Source organism: Lentinus tigrinus, assembly GCF_003813185.1.
Source record: "Lentinus tigrinus ALCF2SS1-7 unplaced genomic scaffold L226scaffold_4, whole genome shotgun sequence".
Lineage (NCBI taxonomy): Eukaryota > Fungi > Basidiomycota > Agaricomycetes > Polyporales > Polyporaceae > Lentinus > Lentinus tigrinus.
The window spans coordinates 1711580-1728453 of record NW_027137913.1 but is presented as its reverse complement, the minus strand read 5'-3'; the positions used below and the strand labels follow the sequence as shown (position 1 = coordinate 1728453).

Here is a 16874-nt window from a genome sequence, read left to right as displayed (position 1 = left end):
AGGTGGGTCTAGCATGGGGGTGTGCCGTCAAGGGGAGGGGACGAGTCGGACCTGGATGCCCGCCCTCTCGTACTCTCGTACTCTTCCCTTGGGCAATGTCCGCCGGCATCTGGGTACCGTAGTTCGGCTCCTAGACCACGGCCTACGGCTTGCCGTACATCTTCGCCAACCCCGAGATGACCACGGCTGTCCCTGCTTCTCTTCTCTTCCTCTCGGACGGTGCTGCGCATAACGAGGACTCGGGCACGAGGCGGATCGAGTCATTTAGAGCACTGCGGTACACACCTTTCCTCGGTTCCTCGATCATTTGAGGATGCTGATATGGCATATTTAGTCTGTAGTCAGGAGTAAGCAATTATCATAATTGCCTGTACCCGCCTGCCGGAGACTTCAGCGTTTTGATTGTTGGCTCGTCGTCGTTGCCCCTGGCGCGTTGCATGATGTGAGCCTGCGGGACGTGATGCATGATGCATGGTCCGCGGTAGGCGCGAGCTGCGCCGGAGCGCGCGGGGCAGAGCCATCTCGAGTATGCGCTGCTACCGGATCCGCGCGGAACCTCCTGGCCTGCATAGAAGTGCGGTCAGCAGCGGGAGAAGACGAGCCCGGCCCATAGCTGACGGAGTAACCCACCAGCTCAGTACGACGGCTGTAGCGCTTCTTCTCCGTGTTCTAGACTGGGGCGGCTAGCTCTATCCCGTGGTCAGTCAGGATTCAGAATGCTATTATATGAATCTCGCGAGACCCAGATGCCAGTGGTAGATCGTGGACCAAGGACACCACGACATTTCCGATGGATGCTGAATGCTGCCGTTCATGACCGGAGTGACGCAGACCTTCAAGTGGCTCATCTCGGATGCCCAAGGCAAACGCGACACTGAACCGAGGACGAGAATTGGAGCAACGAGTGCGCCGTGTGTACGTCAACGCCCACGCCCAATTGTCGGCGAGAGGACGTTCTACCGCCTAGAGCGGAGATGGCTCATCTCAGCATGCGGAGTAGGCACTGCCGTTGCCTTGTCTGGCTGCCGTGCCCACCATCCCCCGCGAAGCAAAGCACTGGCATGCCGTGCCGTCGGCAATGTCGACTACGGACGTATGAGGACGTGTGCACAGAGGATGGAGGGTGACAACGTGGTTTGAAGGGGATGATTGCGGCCGCAGCCCCAACAGATCCACAGATGAGTGGCCCGAAGCGGTCTGTTACGACGACCCTGGGTGCCTGTCTGGCGCGCGTGGTGCTTAATTGCGTAGGACACTTACCCGCGTGGCACGTCCCAACACGCCCATGCACGACGCCGCTTTGAAACGCAGCGCAGGATTTGTCCAACACACGTCTGCGCTTCACCGTCGGAACTCAGGCTGTCGAGCACCAGGGCTGGATGGACGGCAACGACCTGCTTCTAGTCTGCTTGGAGATCTGAAGCTTGAAGCTACGGGCTTCGCTCCACATGCACGCGGCATTGAACGCACAGCAGCGCCGCTGAGGACGCACGGACTTGGCTAGGCTGGCACGCCGCATCTCGCCTGGGAGATAGCCTGGATCGCGCTGGCAGCGAAGATCGCAATGCACACCGCGTCGCGCAGCGCGAGGCAGCCTGAGCCCGGGATCGGAGTGCGCCCTCCTCAGGTGTCGGGGTCAGCGCGGGCAAGACGTGCGCTGTACGTACGTCAGTGCACGACGACGCGCGGGGGCGCTGTCATCGTCAAGACGGCAGACTCGATGCGCAACGCGGGGGGGGGGCGGTCGTCGCGTCGCGGACTGTTCTTGCCGGACGGAGCAGCGGGAGTGCCCAAGTCCGCGTCCCGAGTCGCCGCTGCGCGTCTCCGCGACGGGGTCGTGCACTTCCGTCCAGGAAGGAGATCGGCAGGCGGCCTTCGAGGGCTCGCGTAGCCGCCGTGTTCCCTTGATGCCTATGCTGAGGTGTGCGGGTATGGGCATGCGCCTGCCTGGGCGGGAGGTGACTCGGGCGCCCCCGTCTTGGCGCATTGGGATGACGCCAGGACGGGCAGTATGGTGGCAGGGAGGAATGGAAGGCCGACACTGCACGCGCTACCACAGGCAACGCGGCGGCCGTGAACGCGAACAGAGCCCGGCACCAGCTGAGCGTCGAGTCTTCCATGCGTCGAGCCCGGGCAACTTTACAGGCGGGGGATGACGGACACGGAGGGAGAGACGACGGACATCGAGACATTGCCCGTGACTTGTGCGTAGACCTGCGAGAAGGAAGGGATATTGAGCTCTGCGAGGGTCCAACGTGGGCGCATGTGTGCGCATGGACCCGAACTGCATGCAGGATCCTCAATCTGTGGTGACATGGATCTCAGGCATGCTGTATATTGCAGAACGCGTCGCGCAAGTGCAATTGAATGGCCCGCTACTCGCTCGCCTCGCCTATGCAGAGCAGCAGACGTGCGTTCCTCGTCCAAATTGCCGTGATCACGACGTCATGGGCTTCCGGCGTGCGAGCCCCCGCGCAGGAGGCGTGCCACAAAGCCGTCGCCCTCGACACCTGATGGCGCACGTCACCTGTTATCGTCCCGCCTCCTTGAAACTACGACCGAGCGGGGCCCATCACCTCGGCCTTGGCGTGGAGAGCACATCCTCCCAGTGTCCGCGGGCCTCCGCGCTATTAAGGGCAGAAGAAGCCCTTGCATCAATCAGGCTCCCATCGCTAGCCAATATGGCTGAGTCTAGCTGAGTGCTCGAGAATCTCGCGCTTCAAGTTCGCGGACACCGTGGCTGCGGTGGGACCGCAAAATACTCGGACACGGGAGAGCTGCACCGGCAGAAGCGCTCTCTGAGAATTGCGAGGCCGACGGACGCGAGAGAAGAATGGAAGGGCGAGGAGAAAGAGCTACGTACGTGAATGGGTGTGACTGGTGAGAGCACGCCCCGCGCCGGGTGCTGGGCATGGGTGCGGTCGCACGCTCAGTAAGCCAACCAATGCAGGGAGCCTTCTTCGCACATAGACCAGAGCCCAAGCGTATGGGGCACCTGTACATGCCAATAATGCAATCAGTCGCATTCACATCATCCTGAGAGTTCAGCGGAGGTAATAGGACAAAGACTCACTATTGTCATGTCCAAGCCGCTTTCACCCCGTATACGGAGTTATGACTATGATGTTCGGTCCCGTATTTTCGGACTGTGTTCAGAAATAAGCAATGACGACATCTTGAGGTCCCACACGGAGTGCATAGCGTGTGGGTGCAGTCGAACGGTTCGCGGATAGCGCGCTTCGTGCTGTTACACCCGTTCCCTGACGCTGCCGATTGAATGTCGTGCGACTCGGACTGAGAACGCACAGGTTGGCGGTCTGAGATCGCGGCGAGGAACGCCCGAGTTTAGGCATTGCGAGGTACCACTTCCGGGGGACTGTATTAGAGAAGAGAAGCGTGAGGAGGAAGGTTGGCCGCGAGAGCTCTGGCGGTGACGTGACGGACTGGAGCCCGGGTATCGACTACGCACCTGACATCAACTGTCGTTCCTTCGTTGTTGGTTGAGTGGCTTGAGTGGAAATGGGGATAACGGCGATAGAGGACGAAGGATGGAAGAGCGGGTACACCGGTGACACCTCGAACACTTCGCGACGACGCAGGGATGATCAACTATGCTTCGAGGCGCTGATGTTCTCCCGCGAGTGTGGTGTTGGAGCAGGCGGCCGATATCTTGACCGCACTAGCAGCGTGTTTGAACCGGGGAGAGACCATTTCGCGCATACACTGATACAGGCATGTACAGTGCTCTATACGGACATGCTCCGAGGTTACTCGTTTGTCGTCACGAAAGGATCCAAAAAAGAGCTCACCTTGATATGTGCCGTACTCGTGGCTAGGGCAGAGACCATGCACATGCTTTATGATGCATACGAATGCGTACTGGTCGGTATGAGCGCGTGGGATAGAACCAGCTAACTTTTCAGCTATGGAGAGTCGCCTTGAGCGGTCGCGGAGCGAGCTGGCCAACAGAACCACGTCAATGAGTGATACTAATCAAGACATAAACGACTACGTACGTATGCGCTCGCCGTTCGTTTACTAACCTCATGTATGCGTGCAGCGGAGTCGTTGGAAGACTTGGACATGGACTCGGTGGCGGATGATGATAGGCGCTCGTGCCGGAAATTCCCGGCCGATGATGGCGGGATTTTCCCAATATGGCACCAGGATCGCTGCCGCCTTCAAGTTTAACGTGGCGGTTGCGTCACTGCCACGGCATCGTTCATGTTCGTGGTTTGCACGCAGCGGGCCGCGCTCTCTGTGTCTATTGCCCTCAGAGCATCCGTACGTACGTTGTTGTTCGCTCAAAGCCTTGCCGCCTGCATGTTACCGTGGCTTAATCGTCCAACTTAGACTCGACAATCCGTCCGCCATGGTGTAGCCGATCCAGAGTCATATCGGCACAACGCTCAAGCATAAATCCATTGCACCAGATTGTTACAAGGTGAGAAACTCTATCCTATTGGATGATATGGGATTGTAGCGCACCTGAGCCCCCAGGCCGACTCCGACAGCTTCAGCACTCGCCGTTCCCGCAGGCCCGTCCAGTCTTCGCGCCCCAGCCCCTAAGTATTCGCTTGTCGGCCGTACGTTCTGGTGCGTGTTATCATCTCATAATCTCCGATATTGAGCCTGATCCAGTTATCTTGATGGGGTCTTGGGTACGCTGACTGAGGGATGTCCATCGGCTAGAGTACTGCGGGCAGGCTCGCAACGCCTCGTATTCCTCCACCCCCACCCCCTCCTTCCATTCGATTGTACCCTAGTGATGGTACGGTTTGAATGCGGGACTGCCCCATACCAATGCTGCGGTAGCGGCGGAATGAGCTTTACAGGCAAAGACAATATCCCGCCACTGTGACTCAACTGCCCAATCAAATGAGCGTCGTAAGTACAATATCTGATCCTCGGATGCAGTAGTAGTCAGGTAGTAGTAAGTTGCCTTTTACAGACCAACTGCGCCTCACATGCCGCCCCTCGACTTAAGCGAGCCAAAGCGCCCCGGATCCAGGTCGTTCTCAATGGGCATTATCCTTTGCAACCCTTTGCCACGTAGCGGCGGCTCCAAAGGAGTCTAGATGTGCATGCGACATGGGGCCTCATGGTAAGGGTCCTTCGCTTCCACCAGCCGTTGCCGCCGCCTCGCCATCCACCCCCATCCCCCACCCCGCTCACGCACGGAACGCAGGGTACATCCCCGGTGACCCCGAAGCGTCTTCGGGGACCCCATTCTGCTGCATTTACAGCCTACTCTATCCAAATCGTTCCGTTGTGCGCAATCCGTCCACCCTGCTCGTATATCGGCACTGCATGCGGGGTCGGAGTCGTTGATGCCAGTGGCGGACCGCATGCTGAGATCATCCAAGAGGATCTACGGCAGGAGCGGCAGCACACACGACTTGCTGCGCCCTTCATTGTCCACCTGCTTTGCAAATATTTGGGAACCACATGAGGCGAGCCATAATTGGCTCCGGCGTCTAGATATGTCCCCGGAGCCAGGAATTTGCTTCCGCGACGATCAACTTTGAATCTGAATTTCAACCTCTCGATCTCGATCTTATGGTAAGTCCCACTTGGGACTTGCCCCCTTCGTTCGTTCGCTCCGAACAGTCCTCTCAACATTTGTCTGAAGTCTAGGGCCCGAGTGGCATGCAAGCGGGGACACTGAGATGGCGTGCGGCTATAGTGTAGGGATAGAAGCCGGATGGATGACAGGCTCGATGACCAGCCATGCACTATGCGACGAGTCCGCCAGGCTTCGGCTAAGGGTAAGTGTCTCCTCCCAGTTTAGAGTCTAGGTGTCGCCTCGTGTGAGCGCGACAGCACGGAAGGCTGCATCCGCAGCCCTGTGCCCAGCATCAGTCGGCGCAAGGAATATCGCAGCCACCGCCATGCCGTCCAGCCCCCCCAATTCCAAAGCGCATCAAGCCAGATTGAGAAGGTGCGAACAATGGTTTGCGGAAAGCGGCTGATGTTTTCCTCTTTCCAAGGCTCGAGGCGGTAGAAATTTCTGGCAACCAATCACACATCGCCGCCCCATACGCACGCCCGGAAAGTAAGGCGATCTGGTCGAGCATCCCCTCCGTATAAGTTCTGCCCATGAAGCTTGCCGATGATCCCACTCGTTCCCAACATTTCTCTCCCCACCATGTCTGAGATCGACTCTCTCACCCACATCGGCGTTGCTGCGCTCCTCTACCACTTGTCAGTCGAGGAGAAGCACCTTGCGCTGGAAAACACGGAGGTTGACCTCTTGAAGTCCGCCCTTGGCGAGGTGGGCTTGACGTACGCCCGAGTGCGGTACTCAAGGTAAGCTTCAGTTCTTTTCTCTTACTGTATGCTCTCCCTGACAGCCGTAGGCCGAGTCTGTGCCCTCAACAGCATGAGGACGACCCCGTCGTTTACGACCCTCTGCCGCCGCCGCCGCCGCCTGAACAGGGCAACAGCGACGACGAGCCTCCCCGCGACGACCCCACTCCCCGCGATGACCCCACTCCCCGCGACGACCCCACTCCCCGCGACGACCCCACTCCTCGCGACGACGACCCTCCGCCGCCGCCGCCGCCTGAACACAGCTACCGCGTCGATGGTCCGAGGGCGCCATCAACGCCGCAAGCGAGCCCCTCAAAGCCCACCCGGTTGAAGAGGTCGCGGTCTTCAAAAGAGAATGAGGGAGGCTCCTCAGAGGATGCCGTGGATGACGAGGATGGGAAGACTCGAAGAAGTGGTGAGTCGCCGAAGAAAATCAGGAAGGCTGGTGCATTGGAGTGCGAGGAGTGTCGCATGGTGTTCCAGGATCGGACGCGCCTGAATAGGCACGTCGACGGTGTCCACAAGGGCATCCTTCGAGTGACGTGCCCGAAGTGCGGGAAGACTTTGTCACGAAAGTCCGCTCTCGAGCGCCACCTCGCAGAAAACCGTTGTTCCAGTGATACTAGCCGTCCTCGTCGCCGTCGTCCTTGTGTCCGTAGGTAGCATTGCACTATCTACCATGTACCTTATCCCTGCTTCAGTTTTTTGTATACCAGTCATTGTATCACCTGCGCAACTTCGAACATTGAGGTCATCATCAGTGGGAGACGCGCGGATCGGGCGCACTGAACGGGAATGACCGAATAAGCGACTGGGAGCGCTGCCGCCTGCGTCGCGTTGTGCCGACTCCCGACGTTCTGCCACTGCTGCAGTGTTTGTATGCCCGCCCTTGTTTTGAATCCTCTGCTCATTAATGCGTCGTGCACACTTCAAACGACAGGTCGTGTAATACTCTTCATCTCGACTTCACATCTAAACGCTACTGAATCGGTTTACATTCTACCTGGAACTTGAACAGCGACCGCTGCAGAATTCCATCTACGCCATCGCTCAAAAAATAGGGTCTCTTGCGCCTATGACTAGGCTAGGCGCAGTCAGCTTACTCGACGTGCTTCTTCGGGACGACCTCGCTATTGGCCCGCTAACGTTTTCTCCAGGTTCAAGTCGGTGGCCCTCCTTCCTCAACCACGCCCTCTTCCAGATGACAGCCGTATTTTGTTCTCGCCATAATCGAGTGCAGCCTGGTCTGTGGTAGACCTTTTGATGACACGCTAGTTGAGCTCATCGGGCATGATGGCTTTGGTGAATGACTACAGTGAGTACTGCCAGCGCGCGCCCGTGGCGGCTCCTCCCACGCCGACGCGCGCATATTCTCCTCACCTTTCTCTTCACCCCTGGCGCATCTAGAGAACATCTAAAGATGGGATACTGCGCTGATTCTGTATGCTGCGGCAGGGGGAGGGACTTACAGGATGAATAAATAACCCGCCTCCATTGTCCAGTCAGATCATCCTGGTACGTCGATTCTCTGATGGGGGTTCGGTAGTGGCAACTTGCCTTTTACAGCACACCCAGGACGTTATGCTGCGGGTCAAGGGGACCGAACGACGCCCAACTGCCAATACCCCCTCATTACAGGGTGTTGATGGCCCAGGGCTTTGCGGCTTGTCGCGTCGCCGTCAAAGGGCTTTATTTATTATCAAACATATATGCAATCATGCGCTTGAAGGTGGCCAACTGGAGGCTTCACTGTTCAATCGGCCTTCGCTCGCAGCCCTTCCAAGTCGAGTCGCTCAAGGGCAGGACTCCTTGGCCGACATCCCCAAAGCGTTCGTGGGCTGAGAGTTTACTGTCCACGGCAATGCGTACAATCAGAGAATTCGTTGTGGCTCGTGAGCACCCCTCCCTTCTGGCTGCCAAGCTGAACAATAAGCAATCCCCTCCGAGGCGTCCGGACCCCATTCCGACGGCGTTGTTTGATGCAGTTTGCATTAACCAGGCGAGGCTGCGCCCGCCGCGTAGCTGATACGCGAGATTCCATCCTGTGACCGTCCTGGGCCGAGCCCCGCCTGATGGGAGTACTCCTTTGGGGTTTATGCCGTGTCGGGTACAGGGCCAAAACGGGGTGCCACCAGCAGATGTTAGATCTGTGCCATGATAGAGATTGTTCTCGCGCACAGAGAGTTAAAATATTTTTGGATTATGGTGGAGGGCTCGCCGACGGTTCAAATTCGCGCCCTTCTCTCGTGTTCACCAAGTCCCCCCGCTTTGTCCTTCGTGCTGTTCATCCATCACACACCCTCTTCAACAAACTCTAGCTATGTTCCGCACGACCCATTCGCAGCAAAGCAGCAGCCGTGCCCCAGCCTCGTCTCCGTTGTGAGTCCCGATATGCCTTCCGCACTCATCCTCCATCTCATTGGCCCACAAGGCGGACGTTGTCCGTCAACCTCCTCGAGCCCCGGCCCTCCCCTCCTCGTGCATCGCCGCCGCCTACTCTGGGCAAGCGTCGCCAGGAAGAGGAGCCTAGCAGCCCCCGCCCGTCCAAGATCAGGTGGCCGTCGCCGCTCTTCGTTGCTGGCCCCCTCCCCCCCCAAGAAGAAGAAGAATCTGATAAAGAGCCTTCTGACGACGAGATGTACGATATGGTGTGTTATGCCAGGGGAGACCCTCGGGACGATGACTCCGGTGATGAGAGCTCAGAGGAGCTCGGTGAAGCGGACGCGGGCTCTGGATGGGACCCAGAAGAAGGCGACGGCGAGTCTGATGGCCAACGGGAGGATGAAGAGATCGACGAGGAGGGAGGATACTGGCAGGGAGGTGGCGACTCAGACTCTGAACAGTCCGAGAGCGATGGTGAGCCAGAAGATGGTACGTCGTCACACTCCGTTGAGCCGTATTTCCTGAATGCCGAGCTGGAGTAAGCAGAATTCCCCAACGAGACACACGTCGCATGCCCGTGGGACGGATGCGGTCAGGTGGTGGAGCGTGCTCTCTGTAAGGACCACCTGGATGCTGCTCACCAGGGATGGTCGAGAGCGGTGAAAGGACGTGGCCACTGTCGCTGCGCGGGCTGCGACAATAACAAAGGTAAAGGGTTTAGGGTCGAGATCTTTGCACGACATGTGAGGGAGACGCACTACGACCTCCGGTATTTCCCTTGTGATACGCCTGTATGTAATACTGTATGTACAACTAAGCGTGCATTAGATACGCATAAGCGTAGGGTACACAGGTAGCAGCGTTAATCTCCGAGCATGTGCTACTTGTACTGTATTAGTGACTATATTGTAACCCCTCCGAACTCGTCTGTTATTTACCGCTGCGTTGACGGCTGTACTCGTGCAGTGAAGTCTAGCTAATGGTGACACATTGCTCCAATAAGAGGAAAAGCCGAGCTCAATTGAACGACAATCAGGCCGGGCGGAATGCAAGGGCAAAGGGGCCACACTTGCCAAGCAGTGCCGCCATTGACATGAGCCGCCCGAAAGTCAAAGCGTCAGAGTCTAACATCCTTTGTCCGGTGGCCCTTGTCTCCCGCCCCATTGACGGCGGCGTACATAAGGCCCCAAGCGCGACGATGCAAGCCCATTCCTTTCCCTTACTGTCGCCCTCCGCTGTGCGTTGCTGCCGCGACCGTCCCGATACCCTGAACCGAGCCCCATCATCATCATGTCGACACCTTTGTTCAAGTTCACGCCCCCGCGCACGGTTACTCCTGGCGAGTACCTCGTGTGCAGCCACGAACACTACCATAAAACCGGTTTGAACGAGCAGTGGCATCGCGATCACGATTTGCCGGAGGACGAGTCGGATGAAGAGATGTCCTTGGACAGGTGAGTGGCACGCCCCCTTCAACGCGCGTGAGCCACTCCCCCTAACAGCGCCGCGTTCGTACTACTACTACAGCGACTCAGAATCGGACACAGAGTCATACGCTTCGAGTCGAGAATCGCGTTCGCCGTCTCCCTTCTCGAGCGCAGGGTCTTACCACACCGCAATGTCTACTCCTCCGCCCGAATACGACTCTTCTCGCGAAAGCTCTGTGGCGCCTCCGACGACGTCACACGCCACCGCGTCCGGCCATAGGAAGTCCTACAGGAGGATTGTGGCCGCAGAGTCCAAGGTGGCCGTCGCCCAGCGCATGGTCGCGCGGAAGAGGGCGCGTCTGGAGAAGACTGCGAACGCGCCCGCCCCGGCGGGCTCTATCGTCTGCCAGTGGGGCGGGTGCGGAGAGCACGTCGCGGACGGGAAGCAGCTCTGGAATCACATAGAAAGCGTCCATAAGCCGCTGGGCGGCGCGGATGATTTGAAGGCAGCGTCGCGCAGCGCGAAGTCGGAAGAGGTCGAGGAGGATATGGAGGTCGAGGAGGCGGAACACCATGCCCACCCTGATGGCTCTACCCATGATGATGGTGAGGACGAGCTCGACGACGACTCGTCCGACGATGATTGGGCCGAGTCGTCTTCGCGGTGGGGTACAGCGAAGAAGTCCCAGTCGAGCTGCATGGACCGCTACCAGATCAGGATACGGTGCCAGTGGAAGCGCTGCACGACGACGATCCAGTTCGCGGGCTTGCGGCGGCACGTCGAGTCGAAGCATTCTGGTCTCCGTAACACGTCGTGCCCGAAGGGCTGTGGGTACGTGACCAACAGGCCCGACATGATGCCGCGGCACAGTGTCAAGTGCCACTACCGGGGGCCGAAGAAGGCGGTTGTTGTGGATGAATGATATATACCCTTGCGTCGTAGGCAGAGTTGTACATACAGTCTTCGTGTTCGTCGTATATACCATAGCATATAGAGGTGCGCTGGCGCGCTATTTGTTGATTCCATCATCATGCTAATCAGCATGTCGGGCGACTCACCTAGGGTGGTACTTGCGGCCAAGTACCCAAGAAAGAAAGAAGTTGGCAAATGGTGGTTCGTGGTCAGGTCGGTTGGCAGAGCACGGGCGCGACCGTCGGTCGGTCCATGTTTGGTCTGATTGCCGCTTTGAGTCAAAATTAACCTCTGCCGAGGGTGGTTGCCATACTACGCTCGCCGAATGAAGGTGGTTTTCAGAGCAAATCCGATACTCTTCACCATCGTGTCCAAAGTAGCACTTGAAAACAGGGTAGGTCAGAGGCGCGTCAGGGCATTGCAGTTGCTAAAACTCGAGCAGGATGATTCGCATAGGCGTATGTACATAACCTACAACACATCGCAGGAGGCACGAGGAGGGAGACGAGTATATACGCGCAAGAAGACACGTTGACACCGCACATGAACTATAACGGGGACTATGTACACTTGAATTGAGTAGGAAAAGTATGGATACAGTAGCTGGCGAATATCATACGTACTCCGTCGAAAGAGCGAGTCCAGGAGTAAGTTCATAGAACATGTTTGTTTGCCGAAGCGCAGAAGGAATCAATCCTTCAACGAGAGGAAGCTCGGTTTCTTTTCTAGATGGGTCGGGAGTGATTTCGGCGTGAACGTCGAGCGTGCAGGGCTGTCCGGAGGCGGGATGCGTCCGGCGTTGTAGGGAGGGCTAGGTGACAGTGGGCGGGAGAAGGTAGAAATTCTCTGCTGCGTGGGGGTGGCGGGGAAGGGGTCCTCGGTGATAGGGTGGAGAGACTTCCCTCCGTCGCCCTTCATGGACGGCGCTCTGCTCGGTACCGTGATGGAGAGATTCCTCTGCGTCAAACGCATGAGATAAGTGTATGTGAAGCAAGGAGAGTGTACCTACCATACTCGGTGACGGCGGACTAACGAGGACTGGGGATGATCGGGTGAACCGGCGAATGCGGACAAAATGGGAGGTAACTAGCGCCGTGAGGAGGATGAGCATGCACGAGAGGAGCGTCAAGGCGGCAATCGGGAAGGCGTCGAGTTGCCATTTGTCTGTGAGGACTGCAAGGGACGTGGGACAGGATTCGCCAGACGGCGAGGTCGCAGCTGCCATAGAAGTGGTAGACGCAGCTGTTTCGCTCCATGAGCAGGATGCCGGGGGCAACGACATAGATGAACCTCACCACCCAGAAGCACCGGTCTTGTTGCGATGATGTCTTCTTGACCGACCGTAGATGAGGGTATGAGCAGACTCAACTCCGCGTCGATCCTGCATAGCCACGTCGTAAGGTCAGTGACAATTCGTATCAAGCTGTGCAGAAATGCGAGCCACGTACATATCCGCAGCGAGATCGCGTGGCATTGCCTGCATCGTCAGCTTCCGGAAGGAGCTCTCTTCAAGCTCCTTTTTAAAATCGACTCGTGCAGCCGAGGGATCTGCCGAGAGGGGCAGGGCCCGAGTGACTGCACACGCAGCAGTGATCAAGAGCACAGCGCGCTGAGTGGGAGGGAAAGAGGAGAGCATCGTAAGAAGGTTTGAGTTCGGCTCGATTGTGATGGGTGCCGATGAGCATTCGAGATGCGTCGTCGAAAGGTTTTATGCCCATGGATTTCCCGAGGACGCTGAGTGTACGGGTGACATGGAGCTAGGCGGTTTGAGAATTCTAGCAAGAGCACAATAGGATCACTGAAAGTAGGCTCCAAGGCGTTGCGACTCAGGACTACTGAGCACCGCATGAAGTGCCTTCTGGCGCTGTAGGAGCCGATTACGTCGGCATAGCAAGCTCCCGAGGATAGGGATACTTGTGATCTAGAAGGGTCGTGGCTGGACGCAGTCCATCCGTCCGAGTACATCTCTCTACGAATGGATTAATTATAAGAGTCTGTCAAACAGCAGCGCGAAGAGCTCACCACAGCCCACACCCCATGTTCGTTCTTTGACGCCGGTGGAACACGCCGTAAGGAAGGCACCTACTTCGTCAAGCCGAGTTCCCTTCGCCATGCGCTGTGATACTGAGATTGCGCAATATGTGTGAGTTTCCGTGATTCTGCCGTACAAAAGAACAAGAGGGCTGAAGAGGCCAGATGCTTTCGATAGAGCACAATGAGCCGCGCACCGAAGGGCCGTATAGCTAGTCGCTTCGCCAGCGGCGCCGGATATGCGCGGGGAGAGCGGGGCGCATGCTGTAGATCTGGATGGACTGCGTCCTGGTGCGGTTTGGGCCACCGGGGCGGCGCGAGGACGAGACCTCGAGGTGAGCATTTCTGGATTGCCGTCAATCTATAAGTAACCTATATCCAGGATGGCAGAGTCGCCCAGTCTTCATAGTCTCATCCGTCCATGTGTGATTGTCAGGGTGCACAGATATCCAGAGGCCGAAATACTTGAGCGCGAGCGGCGAGATATCGAACCGACAACTGCGGCTGCTGAGGTTTGCGTGCCGACGATGGGGAGCTTGATGCTGTAGAGGCAGTCGTGCTGCGGTAATTGAGCACAGAGAGAAGTTGAAGGGGCTCTAGCCATGCTGCGAGCGTGTGTCTGACACGTCGGTGGATGAGGGGAGGAGTCAGACTCAGAGGCCTCCGGGGCTGGACGGACTGGGGCGTCTAGGAGCTCACGTGGACAGTCGCGTAGGGCGCGGGCGGCACGCCCCGCTTGCCCCTTGCTTTCTCGCACTCCGCTCGCGCCGTCCCTGCTTTTCCTCCACCGCTCTCTGCTAGGCTTGCGCATCTTGTCGAGGCAGCCATGTCTCGCGCGGGCTCTGACACCGGGTACTATCCCAATGCTTACCACGAGGCTATCCAGAAACAGTCAGTAGTCGTCCCACCTACTGTTCCGTCCCCTACCACGAACTTACAGGAACGCCAGGCTCCCCACGTACGTCTGCTTCGTCCTGACTCTCAGACTGATCCTGCTTACGCTCGAGAATAGATAACCCCTCCTGCCGCGCACATCCCTACTGATGAGGAGTTCTACGTACTCGATCCACACTCTGGTCGGCATCGACCCAACGTTGATCTCCTCAAGCGACACTTCTTCCACGAAGGCAGACTATCTCAGGAACAGGCTCTCTTCATTCTTGAGCAGACTACGGACTTGATTACGCGGGAGCCAAACCTGCTCCAGGTCCCTAGTCCTGTTACAGGTGCGTGTTCTCGCCAACTTTTCCCTACCCCCAAATTCGAACCGACGCGCCTTATCTATCTGCCTAGTCTGTGGAGATATACATGGCCAATACGTGCGTACTCGTTTTGCCTAAGATTCTGCTCCTCGCGTGACCCCTCGCAGTATGATCTCATGAAGGTGTTTGAAGTCGGCGGTTCCTTCGAAGAAAACAACTACTTGTTCCTCGGAGACTACGTCGATCGTGGTTGCTTTGGTATCGAGGTGAGCGCACAGTCCTGTCAACCCTTGCCTATCTACCTCCGGATCCCAATGTCTCGCGGCGACGCGTGATCATACACCTGTAAACACCTTCTCGCATCTCGTTTTATCTATACCCTGCACATTCATGCGGTACTTACCATGGGATGTCCAACAGTGTTTGCTGTATCTCTATGCCCTCAAGCTATGCTACCCTAATCGTCTGTTCCTGCTCCGTGGAAACCACGAATGCAGGCATCTAACAGAATACTTTACGTTCAAGCGAGAATGTCGGTGATCGCAATTCATATCACTGTGAAAGTCCTGGCTAATACTGCGTTATATCCTAGGTTTGCATAAATACTCTCCCGAGGTGTACGACGCGTGTATCAAGTCCTTCCAAGCGCTCCCTATCACCGCGTTGGTCGATAAGAAGTTCTTCTGTGTACATGGTGGCATCTCTCCAGAGCTGGATACGCTCAGGGACATTGAGCATGTGAGCATCTCTGCGCACTTGCTTGAATATTATTGACGCGCCACGATCAAGGTGGATCGCTTCCAGGAGCCTGCCTCGAAAGGCCTGCTCTGCGACCTCCTGTGGGCAGATCCAATCCCAAACTTTGGTCATGAAGTCAGCGACTCCACTGTTGTACTTACAGCTCGCTGACATCGTCTGTACTCCCGCAGCACGATCCCACTTACGAGCGGCCGCATGGTTTGCCACCCGGTGTTCCATTCGTAGACAACCATACTCGCGGGTGCTCTTACTACTTCACGTACTACTTTCTGCCCGACTACGCCTACTGGATATGTACTGACAGCTGTTGCCCCTGGCCAGGTACGAGGCTGCGTGCAAGTTCCTGGAGCGCAATCAGCTACTAGGCATCTTCCGTGGACATGAAGCCCAGGACGCGGGATATACGATGCACCGGAAGACTCCGACGAAGAAGTTCCCTTCCGTAATCACGATATTCAGCGCACCCAACTATCTGGATGTCTACCACAACCGCGGTGCGGTCATCAAGTACAAGAATAAGAACATCACTATCAGGTACGCAGCATCGGTGTCTCTCAAAGCTTTCTGAGCCGACTCTGAGACGTTATGCACGTTCTGCAGGCAGTACAATGCTACCTCACATCCCTACTGGCTACCAAACTTCATGGACGCGTTCACGTGGTCGCTACCCTTCGTCGGCGCGAAAATCACCGAGATGCTGCTCGCGATCCTGTCCGTTTGTTCCGACCAGGAGCTCGAGTCGGTGTCCTCGGAAGAGGAGGACGCAGAGCGCGCACGCGCACTGAACGACTCGGACTCGGAGGAGGGCGACGAGACGCGCACCGTCGCCGACCTCTCGCTCACCCCGAACGAGATCGCCTCGCGCAGGCAGGAGATCAAGAACAAGATCCTGGCCGTCGGGAGGATGCAGCGCGTCTTCCAGCTCTTGCGGTGCGTCCCCACCCCATGTCCTGCTACTCACACTCGAGCATTCCTGAACTTGTCCGCGATTACAGAGAAGAAGCGGAGAACGCGACCGAGCTCGCGCCGGCGCCCGGCGCGGCCACCGCGGGCCCGCCGACGTCGTGGCCGGGCGGGTTCCACCCGCCAGGCGCGCCGGACGCGCTGGGCGTGCACGGGCAGCAGGTGCGGCGGTCGATCCGGACGTTCAGCGACGCGCGCGCGTCGGACCTCGCGAACGAGCGCATGCCGCAGTTCGACTACACCGCGCAGCCGGCGCTGCCGCTCGTGCCTGTGCCGTCGATGCGCATCCCCGGGCTCGCGCTCGCGGCGGGCGGGGAGGGCGAGGCAGCCGATGGCGCGGACAGCAGGCGGAACATGGAGGAGCTGATCAAGAAGGCGTTGGAGGAGGAGGGGCTGGGCGATGGCGGGATGGTGGAGAGGTTGGCGGATCGGATCGCGAGGGGGCGGAGGGGCGCGAGGCCGAGGGGGCTGAAGCGGTTCGAGACTGCGCCGTAGGTGCTGAGAGGATGGGAGGGAGGCGTGGATGAGGTTGGGATGAGCCTTGGGACGAGCGAGATCTGAGACCTGAAGCTTGGTTTGTATGTAGGATACCCGGCGGTTTGTTGTGTTATAACCCCGTGCTATTGTACGCGCACAGTGCTATTCGGACGTTTGTTACCTTTATCTTGTATGATGTCGGCGGCCATGTTTCACGAAGGACTAGGTAAGGTAGACCGGAGACTTCGGTTGTGAAGTGATCGCACGATCCGGTAGATATCGAAACAACAAGTTAGACGTCACAGTGTACGTATACATCAGAACAAACTTCTATCGTCGCTTCCTCGTCGTGCTCTTCCGCTTCACAACACACTACCGCAGTCCGAGATCCAGAACACATAGCAAAGG

General features: G+C 57.6%; 7 protein-coding genes across 7 annotated transcripts; 5 read left to right on the top strand and 2 right to left on the bottom strand.

The window, feature by feature from the left end:
• The first annotated feature begins 576 nt into the window (after positions 1–576).
• L226DRAFT_251361 (uncharacterized protein) lies at positions 577–1247 on the top strand. The gene has a single exon (XM_067673270.1). It carries the CDS (start codon positions 802–804, stop codon positions 1138–1140), a length of 339 nt encoding a protein of 112 aa, XP_067540070.1. The 5' UTR covers positions 577–801; the 3' UTR covers positions 1141–1247.
• A 356-nt stretch (positions 1248–1603) lies between these two features.
• Positions 1604–3208, bottom strand: L226DRAFT_251332 (uncharacterized protein). The gene is made up of 3 exons (XM_067673269.1): positions 3074–3208; positions 2864–2995; positions 1604–2214 (listed from the first exon to the last, which is right to left on the bottom strand). Exons 2-3 carry the CDS (start codon positions 2911–2913, stop codon positions 1704–1706), a joined length of 561 nt encoding a protein of 186 aa, XP_067540069.1. The 5' UTR covers positions 2914–2995; positions 3074–3208; the 3' UTR covers positions 1604–1703.
• Positions 3209–6120: 2912 nt separating this feature from the next.
• On the top strand, positions 6121–7542 carry L226DRAFT_609925 (uncharacterized protein; the record flags this gene model as incomplete). Its single annotated transcript, XM_067686101.1, has 3 exons — positions 6121–6309; positions 6360–6863; positions 7470–7542. The coding sequence occupies exons 1-3, from the start codon at positions 6149–6151 to the stop codon at positions 7540–7542; spliced, it is 738 nt and encodes a 245-aa protein (XP_067540068.1). The 5' UTR covers positions 6121–6148.
• A 921-nt stretch (positions 7543–8463) lies between these two features.
• L226DRAFT_251312 (uncharacterized protein) lies at positions 8464–9665 on the top strand. The gene is made up of 3 exons (XM_067673268.1): positions 8464–8691; positions 8744–9183; positions 9241–9665. The coding sequence occupies exons 1-3, from the start codon at positions 8633–8635 to the stop codon at positions 9549–9551; spliced, it is 810 nt and encodes a 269-aa protein (XP_067540067.1). The 5' UTR covers positions 8464–8632; the 3' UTR covers positions 9552–9665.
• A 202-nt stretch (positions 9666–9867) lies between these two features.
• On the top strand, positions 9868–11127 carry L226DRAFT_558034 (uncharacterized protein). The gene is made up of 2 exons (XM_067683217.1): positions 9868–10148; positions 10222–11127. The coding sequence occupies exons 1-2, from the start codon at positions 9985–9987 to the stop codon at positions 11042–11044; spliced, it is 987 nt and encodes a 328-aa protein (XP_067540066.1). The 5' UTR covers positions 9868–9984; the 3' UTR covers positions 11045–11127.
• A 519-nt stretch (positions 11128–11646) lies between these two features.
• Positions 11647–12505, bottom strand: L226DRAFT_251264 (uncharacterized protein). Its single transcript, XM_067673267.1, has 3 exons — positions 12483–12505; positions 12044–12415; positions 11647–11991 (listed from the first exon to the last, which is right to left on the bottom strand). Exons 2-3 carry the CDS (start codon positions 12314–12316, stop codon positions 11725–11727), a joined length of 540 nt encoding a protein of 179 aa, XP_067540065.1. The 5' UTR covers positions 12317–12415; positions 12483–12505; the 3' UTR covers positions 11647–11724.
• Positions 12506–13815: 1310 nt separating this feature from the next.
• Positions 13816–16698, top strand: L226DRAFT_502109 (Metallo-dependent phosphatase). The gene is made up of 11 exons (XM_067677865.1): positions 13816–14023; positions 14078–14291; positions 14359–14384; positions 14435–14533; positions 14688–14799; positions 14860–15005; positions 15057–15140; positions 15197–15285; positions 15348–15560; positions 15627–15956; positions 16022–16698. Exons 1-11 carry the CDS (start codon positions 13892–13894, stop codon positions 16482–16484), a joined length of 1908 nt encoding a protein of 635 aa, XP_067540064.1. The 5' UTR covers positions 13816–13891; the 3' UTR covers positions 16485–16698.
• Positions 16699–16874: the final 176 nt, after the last annotated feature.

Excerpts from the sequence above, each read along its gene's own strand:
- L226DRAFT_251312 (XM_067673268.1), top strand. The coding sequence starts at position 8,633 with ATGTTCCGCACGACCCATTCGCAGCAAAGCAGCAGCCGTGCCCCAGCC. Across the intron at positions 8,692-8,743 it reads GCCCCAGCCTCGTCTCCGTT|GCGGACGTTGTCCGTCAACC; the intron begins GTGAGTCCCGAT and ends TTGGCCCACAAG. Across the intron at positions 9,184-9,240 it reads CGATGGTGAGCCAGAAGATG|AATTCCCCAACGAGACACAC; the intron begins GTACGTCGTCAC and ends TGGAGTAAGCAG.
- L226DRAFT_558034 (XM_067683217.1), top strand. The coding sequence starts at position 9,985 with ATGTCGACACCTTTGTTCAAGTTCACGCCCCCGCGCACGGTTACTCCT. Across the intron at positions 10,149-10,221 it reads GAAGAGATGTCCTTGGACAG|CGACTCAGAATCGGACACAG; the intron begins GTGAGTGGCACG and ends CTACTACTACAG.
- L226DRAFT_502109 (XM_067677865.1), top strand. The coding sequence starts at position 13,892 with ATGTCTCGCGCGGGCTCTGACACCGGGTACTATCCCAATGCTTACCAC. Across the intron at positions 15,006-15,056 it reads CGCTCAGGGACATTGAGCAT|GTGGATCGCTTCCAGGAGCC; the intron begins GTGAGCATCTCT and ends GCCACGATCAAG. Across the intron at positions 15,957-16,021 it reads CGCGTCTTCCAGCTCTTGCG|AGAAGAAGCGGAGAACGCGA; the intron begins GTGCGTCCCCAC and ends CCGCGATTACAG.
- L226DRAFT_251264 (XM_067673267.1), bottom strand. The coding sequence starts at position 12,316 with ATGTCGTTGCCCCCGGCATCCTGCTCATGGAGCGAAACAGCTGCGTCT. Across the intron at positions 11,992-12,043 it reads GTCCGCCGTCACCGAGTATG|AGGAATCTCTCCATCACGGT; the intron begins GTAGGTACACTC and ends CGTTTGACGCAG.
- L226DRAFT_251332 (XM_067673269.1), bottom strand. The coding sequence starts at position 2,913 with ATGCCCAGCACCCGGCGCGGGGCGTGCTCTCACCAGTCACACCCATTC. Across the intron at positions 2,215-2,863 it reads CACCAGTCACACCCATTCAC|GTCTACGCACAAGTCACGGG; the intron begins GTACGTAGCTCT and ends TCCTTCTCGCAG.
- L226DRAFT_251361 (XM_067673270.1), top strand. The coding sequence starts at position 802 with ATGCTGCCGTTCATGACCGGAGTGACGCAGACCTTCAAGTGGCTCATC.